We start from the raw sequence: 8656 nt of genomic DNA, 5'->3' as shown, positions 1-8656 counted from the left end.
ATAATAATAATAATAATAATAATAATAATAATAATAATAATAATAATCTCTGTAGACTCACACTTTACCTGATGTATGAAATACATTTAATGAAACACGCACATACCATATTTATTTAAGTCTGTGCCAGACTTTGCTATACATTGGTGCCTCAAAGAATCTGGTTGCCAGCCCTTGTGAGGCCTGCAGTATACCTGTTCCCTGGGGAGTCAATAGTTCTAAACTATAAAAACAAAAAGTCAAGAAAATGTACATGGTCATAAAAATGGCAAATGAGCGTGAGTGAGGTAGAGAGGGATGGCTAAGAATGTAATAGATGAGTTGAGACCTAACAAATCATAGTCTAATCTATTAAAAAAAGAGAGAGAGAGAGATTCTAACAATGAATTTTTCAGGAAAGCAAATTGAGGAAAGATTGGTACTGTTCTGTTCAAAACTTTACTAAAACTTGCTCAACATGCCAGAAAATTACATCCTTAGTAACCGTACCGTTCACTTTCTTCTGAAACACTGATATGCTGTACCTTCTAAATGTGTAGCTGTCAGATCCACATAGATACGCACGTATTTCAGCACGTACTTTGTAGCGTTGATTATATATTCAAATGTTCACAGCCTTTAACCGAAGCCCACAGCTTGAGTTTGTAATTTGCTCCGAAAGCAAACATTTACAGCTTGTCTTTTTGTACCAGTCCGCTTCTCCGCATGCTCATTAGCTTAAATTGAATGCAGCCTGTCATTCGGTCAAGTTATTGAGGAAGCAACCTCATTTTTGTGCCTCTCTCTCTCTCTCTCCCTCTTTCTCTGTTTAAGAAATCATTGCTTTTTCTGCTGTCTTCCCTAAAACCTAGGTGTGTTCTGTTTGCTTATTTGGTCTTAAGGAGCATCTGCACGCAAGCCTAGAGGTGCTTGGAGGGGTAGTCTCATTATACCCTTGCTCTTGCTTTGAGAAAACATCAGGTGTGCTAGACTCTTCCTGTAGACCCAGCTGTCCAGCTTGCCAGTGTGTGGAAATTTCTCTGCGGTGCAAGCATCATTAAGGCTTACCAGCTCTTTTAGAACACGTTGCTCTGTCATCCACTCTCCAGAATGCTTCTAAGGTTACCAGGATTTCTGCTGTGTGAACTTGCTCCATTTTTAATATATTGATGGTTTTGGGGAAACATCTGTGCTCTGTGGTTCTTCTGGGAATATACAGACACAAGAACGAATGGTGGATCTGGTCATAAAAGATTCTCAAACTCGGTGATGAATTGAATCCCGTCTCTTATTCAATAGCAAACTTTGAAGCTTGGGTTCTCAACTCCAACATAAGAATAATAATAATAATCCCTGCACAGAGAGAGATGTTACGGCTGGAGATAGTATACACAGACTGCCTGGACTACGCTTTCAACAGATGGACGCAGTTATTATTACTATCACTAGCTTTAAAATCACTATATTTAGACCTCATTCACCCCTACAGTGTTTTAGACCATCAAAGTCATTACTGCCGATAAAGTAATAAATGACTTGTTTTACAGAGTTTATCCCAATCTTTTGTAATTGGCTTTACTCAGCCGTATACCTACCCACAAAGAGTTGCGACCAAGTTTGTCATTTGTACACAGGAGGATCACCTAGCAAGCACCCTGTGTTTACTGCGTGGACACGAACCTAACCTTACTTTTTCTATTCCCTTACAGAGGCCACAAGAAGAGAAATATCCTGTTGGGCCATGGCTGTTGGCATTGTTTGTTTTTGTTGTCTGTGGCTCAGGTATGGTATTTCACTGAATTATAGCCCAAGTGCTCTGCTGTCCTTGAAAAACCGTGTTTTCGTCCACAACCTAAATACACAAAGAAGTATTGATTTGGGGTTCAAGTCCGTCGCTGCCTTAAACCTTAATCTTAATAGGTTTTTATTCTGCTTCTATTCCAAGTATGATGAGACAGAGTTGATAGACTATCAAATGATAGTCATAAAATGATTACAAGAAATTGAGTGCTCTGTATAGGCTGTGAAGTTCAGTTGAGTTGTTCTGTATACACACAGCCTAAATACAGCATTTGGAACCGAAAGTAGAATACTTTGTCTGTTCAAGATAAATCCGCATTCCAAAGACAGGGAGAGGCCTTCTGCCCTAGAGCATTCTACAGAAACAGAGCAGAGCCTTTGACCTAAGCCATAGATATGCATCTCTTGATACTTTGGGGTAGCAAGTGCAGAGAGTCAAATTCATATACATGTATGCACAAGGGACATGAGCAAAGAAAAAAGTATATTTTTCTAAATGCAAGGGCATAGATTCAGAGCATTATCCTCTGTCACCTCAGTGTCTGTGAGGACAGGGAACGCAAGAAGCCTGTGTCTTCCCATGTATGCTTAGGCATCCCACCAAGACATACTTCTGCTCCAAATATCAAGAGAAGCTTCATCATTACTGACGGTCCAGCTCCCTGATCAAGAGTTGCTTTCCCAAGGGGACAGAAGCTCTTGGGTGGGATGGGGGAGCCTCTGAAGTTCTTAGGGATATCATCGCTTGTGTTTGAAATATTTTACAGAGGGCTTGATGTTTCAAGAAGAGAGAATTATCCACTTGAAAAATAAAAATTCTAAGCCTTGTCAGATTTTTTTTCTGGGGGAAGCTACCCCGTATGTGAGTGGCCCCGTCACTGGTTTGAATGCATTCACCTAACCTTGACTGGGGTGCCTACTTCCCAAGGAAGCACAAGCCTATCTTGGCCAGCTGCCACAGTGCACATCTAAAATGCCAGTACTTGGGTAGCTAAGGCGTATTCATCTGGAATTCACGACCTTTGACATTCTGCCTAATTTTTCCCCTAAAAATGAAGCAAAATAAACCTTTGCCTTAAGCGTGCCAGCCTACATTAAAAAGTTATCTGTGCTCTTAAGCTTTATTACGAGTCTCTAAGCAGACAGGTTTTGAACTTTGAGCCTTTAATTATCCTCTCCCAGCTTTATGACCTCTGAACATATACCTCCAAGTCACTGGTGAAAGGTCTAGACTTGGAGAAAGCCAGTGAGACAGCCTTCTTCAGCTTGACTTGGGACCTCTGCAGCTTGCAGCCCTAGCTCCGTGCTGGGTTTTAGAACGCAAACTCCTTAGGGGCTTGTGGACACTGGGAGGCCCTGGCAAGGCAGGGAGCCAGGGCCGCCCTGGAGGCAGCACGCCACATCGACCACATTAGCTCAGCAATTGTGGATAAGGGCCTCCCTCCCGGCTGAGGAGGGACCTTCCTGCAGGAGAGCTGAGTTTGGAAATCGGCTTTCAGGAAGATGGGGTGAGGAAGGTGAGGCCTACAGAGGGGAGCAGGATGTGCCGTAGGCACAGAGGCATCCCACAAGCCCAGTCACAGGACCTGTGTCCCTGTGGCCCAGGTCCTAAGTAGATACATAGCTAATGCATGTTTCTTTTCTAGCATCAAGGTTTATAATAAAGACATTGTGGCCCTCCAAAGTAGTCTGTCTGGGTGCAAACCAGTAGAGCATTCTGGTCCAGCTTCCTTTTCTCAAACCCGTGTCCCTTACGTAAACACCACATTTTTATGACTCTCCTAGAGTCCAGTCATTTCTCAGGAACCAGGGCTGTTGCCTGTGCTGACGATGCCTTTTTTCCATGAGTTTGTCAGGTCCCTGGGATGTGGACCTACGAGGAAGTTCCTGGAGATTTGGACCACTTAATATACCCATCCATCTCTTTCCACCCTCTTGTTTTTTTGTTGGAGGGGTGGTGGATATAGAAGATAAAACCCAAGGCCTCATGCCAGACATTCCCCCTTGTGCTGTAAACTCTGTTCTTCCGCTGTTTGGATGGCACCTCGTTCAGTCTCTCTAGCTCTAGACCATTTTACCTCTCCAGGCAGGTGAGTTGTGGGAACCAAGATGCAGTACTTTTTCTGCCCTCTTTTGTCATGCCGCCATTTTCCCAAAGCAGTGGGCCTTCCCTCTTTTCAAGTCACAGCTAAAAATAGCATGCACATCACCCCATCCCACACCCGCCACTTCTCCTTTTAACAGCTGTAGTATTGCTTTCGTGCACCTCAGCTCAAGCTAGCTACCCACTGTTGTCACTGAATTGTCACCCTTCCCAGCTATCCTTGGTCCACGACCCTTCCGTCTTTATGGACGTCCCTTTCTAGACAGAACCCGTCATGAAAAACAATTGTTTCTTCAGCTCTGTCTCCGTGGCCAGCTCTCCAGGATCAGTCATGTCATCTTGCAGATCCTCTCCAACTCTTGGCTTTCTTGAAACCCTTTAAGGGTCACGGACTACTGGCTCCTCCCCTCTCAGCAGCCTCTCTTCTCTCCATCTGAAAGGATGCTTTTTTTGTTTTGTTTTGTTTTGTTTTTGCTAACTCTAGCCCATGTATTGCTCTTCTAATTTAGTGGTGAGCCTTTTCCTACAGGCATTAAGATGCTAGAAACTCTCATCCCTGGAGTGTCTGGCTAAAGCACCAGTTCTAAAACCCAGCATGGGGAAGATGTTTTCCTTCTCGTGCCTTACTCCAGTACAGACACCAGCATCCTGCGGCTGGCTCTTGCTCACCGTGCTCTTGCTAGGTGCACTGAAGCTTGGTGAAGGAGTCCCACACTCTGCCCTGTCGTCCTCCATCTTCGGCCTCTGAGCATCATATACCCACCCCCTCATGTAGGCAGAAGTTTTGTCCCACCAAGGTTCAAGATAGCTTATTGGCATCCATGAGCTCATGTAGCGAGTTTCTCTTATTTTGTGTATTTTCATAGAGACACTGAGAACAAGGTGACGTCTCATAGGAATGAAGATATTGATCACCTATGCTAATGCCTTGAAAGTCGAGCGGCCTTTATTCCTTATTTTATTAACCTACTTTCCTAGATGATGATTGGTTGAGCGAAGTGCCCTTTTTAGAAATAGTGTCAGAGTACTGACAGTAAATAAATATTCAGGTCAGGCTAGTAGTAAGAAACACACATTTTCTATTTTTCTCTCTCTGTCTGTAGTCTCAGGGAGAATTAGGGCTGGCCGGGAGCTGGCGCTCAAACGTATGCTCACTTATTGTTGACCCTTGCCCCATTACATGGAAGAGCTGGTTGGCCAACCCATGAAAGTCCTGTACCGCTTTCCAGAGTCCCTCCTACAGCCTTCCCCATTTGGGACATTTGCCCTTACTGGAGTCTGCACCCGGAGGCTTCTGTGCAAACCCACGTCCAGGAAATGCCATCCCCACCCTTGAGAAGTCAGGTGAAGCAGCAGACCTCCCGAAGCTGCCCGAAGCCACCAACGTCTGAGTCCCACTAGACCCACTCCTGCTTCTTGCCCAAGTAGCTGGCTACAACCTCTGCTAATTACTGGGAAGGGAGGCAGGCGTGGAGGTTGTGTGAGTGCACCTGTGGATTAAGTGAGTCTCCACTTTCTGTGACTACAGATGGTATCTCAGGCAAGGGACTTCTTGGTAAGCCAGTAAGAGCCCCCAGACAGAAGGGTCATAAAGAATCTGCCAGATAGGAGTGTTCAAAGCCTGGATTCTCCGGCCGTCAGATGAGTGACACTGGACAAGTTACTATTCTCTCCATGTTGCTTTTCTTGTTGAGAAAAAATGGAGCTATGAGCTGGGCATTATTGATGTGTGCCTATAGTGCCAGCACTTAAGAGGCTGAGGCAGGAGGGTCATGAGTTTGAAGCCAGTCTGGAGTATGGAGCAAGACTTTGACTCAAGATAGACACACCCGTCTACCACAGTTCTGGGGATCTGGCCCATTACAAGCCCAAACCTACCATCATGCGTTACAAATACCAGTACCTCACAGGAGACGTCAGTCCAGCCTTGGAGTGCTTAGGTTTACGTCACTGTCCTTCCCCCAGGCTCTGTATCTAATTGGCAGACCCAGCCTCGGCTTTCCATTCTCAATCTATCAGAAAATCATCAGGCTGCCCGCCTCTTGCCTCTGAGGGTGAATGAGAGCAGTTTCTCAAGTCTGACACTGTTTTCCCTGTATGATAAAACATAATAACGCCGTCCCCACCCAAGAGGAAGGAAGCACCGCCATGCAGACCAACCTCAGAGAATAGTGGTTTATACTTCAAATTGAGCATAAGAAGGAGGGTGTTTCATTTCCTTAAAGCAATGCTAATACACCCCGTTCTGCATAGCTTTCCTGGTGAGATTCAAAAACAGTAGGAATCATAGGACATCACTGGACCACTTCTTGCTCTGTCATGTTTTGTTTAATTTGCTAGCTGGGCTTTATGTTTATGAATATTATAGAGATTATGTCTGAAATGTAAAACTTATTTCTCCATCCAATTCCCGCTCTCAGCCTGTGATTTGGAAGTCATTGAGCCTGCTGAACTGGCTGGGTTTGTCTCTCTGCTTAATCTCTTCAGACACAGACCCATATTGAAGCCTAAGGAATTTGAATGCCCTGCGGGAGGTTGTGTCCCTGTTTGCCCCTCTTTTTTATCTTCTGTTTCTTCAGGCAGTCTCCTGGAGCAGTCAGTCTTGGCTTTCAAAACTGTCCCCTCTGGAGAATGCTTCATAGCAGTCGGGGGACAGCTTGGTGGTTATCTCAAGACACAGACAAGCATCATCTGGGATGTCTGGGACCATTCCCTGTAGAGATACTGTCACACGAATACTCCAGATGTGCTATCTCCTCACGCCTCTTCCAGATGTGCAGACTAGACGCTATACCCCAGACCACTGATGGATCTCATGGTGACTGTTTGTGCATCAAACTATAATTTTTAGGTTCCTCCTCCTCCCCTTCCTTCTCTTCATTTTTTGGTTGGTGTTTAGGGATGTCTGCCATGAACATGGTATAGTCACTAGAGCCAAACTCTTCTTTGTTACCCTTGGACCCAGCTTTTTATGGTATTCAAAGGACAGCTGTGTTCAATGTTTTCCACTTTCCTCCTTGACCAAATGCCACCTAAACAGTCTATCTTAATACGCTACCTGCGGAATTTTTTAATGTAGACTTAGCATGTGCATGGTTCTGGTGGTCTCTCGGTGCTGTTTATCAGCCCTGAGCCCGGGCTCTGATACCGTACCGTGGCAAAGAGCAGCAATCTGAGGTGTTTTCTTTGTGGCAAAGATGTATCCCATTTCATCCTCAGCTGGATCCTGTTCCAGCTTCAGCTGGGATCAGTGGAGCTATTTAATTCCCAGCATTCTTTGCTTCTTTGCCAGAACCACTTAAACACCAGTCACACCCCAGTTCCTTCCCAGGCTATTTCTCCCTTGTGTATTCCTAATTTCAATTTTATGTCTCCTCTCTGTCAAACCTTAATATTCATTTCCTAGCTAGGAATTGGGAGTTTTAAGGGTTCCCAAAGCCTGGGCATTCTTGACCTTCCCCATCAAAGGGAATTTGGAGTGAATAAGAATAACTAATGACCATTATTTCCTTCATAATTTTCTGTCCTGTATAAATTTGCCAATGAGTTTGTATTTACTAGTCAGTGATTTCTGAGAACAAAACCCTGGGTGAGTGCTTTTGAGCCTATTTCTTTTGGAAAGTTGAGGACTTCTACTGAAGGCTTAATAAATTAAAGAACAACTGTTTAATTGACATGGTGGTGCGGTTGCTATGTATGTGTGTGTGTGTGTGTGTATATACATGTATGTTAGGCAATATGTAACTCTCTTTTTCTAATTAAAAAATATTATGTACATTTGGCATTTGGCCTACATATATGTTTGTGTGAGGGAGTCAGATCTACTGAACTTGAGTTACAGACCAGACAGTGGTGAGCTGCCATGTGGGTGCTGGGAATTGAACCAGGGTCCTCTCTTAACCACTAAGCCATCTCTCCAGCCCTCAATATGTAGGTTTCTACATGTGTATAATCTGTGTCTCGGTGTTTGTGTGTGTATTTGTGTACCTATGTACATATATGTATATGTACCTTGTGTATATATGTATAGTTGTGCTGATGTGTAGGTTTCTCTACGTGTATATTTACATATGCATATACATGCATGTGTTTCTGTGTCCATGTGTTTATATGTGTATGTTTATCTACTGTGTAGATTTACATATGTGTCTGTGTATAATTGTGGATTTCTTTTTTTATCTTTTTTATTTTTTTTATTATTTTTTTTTCAAGACAGATTTTCTCTGTGTAGTTCTGGATGTACTGGCTTCGCTTTGCAGTCCAGGCTGGCTTCTTACATAGATCCACCTGCCTCTGCATCCCTGGGTGCTGGGATTACAGGTGTGTGCCAATTTGCCGGGCTCTATTTGTAGATTTCTATGTTTCCATGTGTTTGTGTCTGTCTATGTGTGTGTCCATGTGTATATTTGCTATATCATCTTCTTACATGTATGCTTATGTACATGTTTAGGTTTCTATGTGTTTGTGAATGAATGTGTAGTCCTGTGTGTTGTGTGTGTATGTGTGTAAGGTGTGTGTCCATGTATGAGGGAGTACGGTGTGTTTTGAGGAAGGTGTCTGTACATAGGGTATCTGTATATGTTATGTATATGTATGTGTGTGTGTGTGTGTACATGAATACTTATGTGTATCATTATGCTTAAGTGGGTGCCTGTGTGTATCTGTATGTATATGTATGTATCTGTGAGTATCTATGTATCTTTGTGTGTCTCTGTGCTTGTATGTGTCTATGTGTTTATCTGTGAGTGTGTGTGTGTGTGTGTGTGTGTGTGT

General features: G+C 43.8%; 1 protein-coding gene across 1 annotated transcript in view; it reads left to right on the top strand.

The window, feature by feature from the left end:
* The window catches only part of Serp2 (stress associated endoplasmic reticulum protein family member 2), a 21759-nt gene that overhangs the window by 4073 nt on the left and 9030 nt on the right, over positions 1 to 8656 (top strand). The window contains exon 3 of the mRNA XM_055609934.1: positions 1689 to 1761. Within this exon, the coding sequence (XP_055465909.1) occupies positions 1689 to 1761 (73 nt within the window). The remainder of the gene's footprint in view (positions 1 to 1688; positions 1762 to 8656) is intronic.

The sequence above is a fragment of the Psammomys obesus genome, unplaced genomic scaffold, assembly GCF_907164565.1.
Source record: "Psammomys obesus unplaced genomic scaffold, mPsaObe1.curated_primary_1811, whole genome shotgun sequence".
Taxonomy (NCBI): Eukaryota; Metazoa; Chordata; class Mammalia; order Rodentia; family Muridae; genus Psammomys; species Psammomys obesus.
The sequence above is the reverse complement of the archived record's forward strand: the minus strand, read 5'-3'. Positions and strand labels throughout refer to the sequence as shown.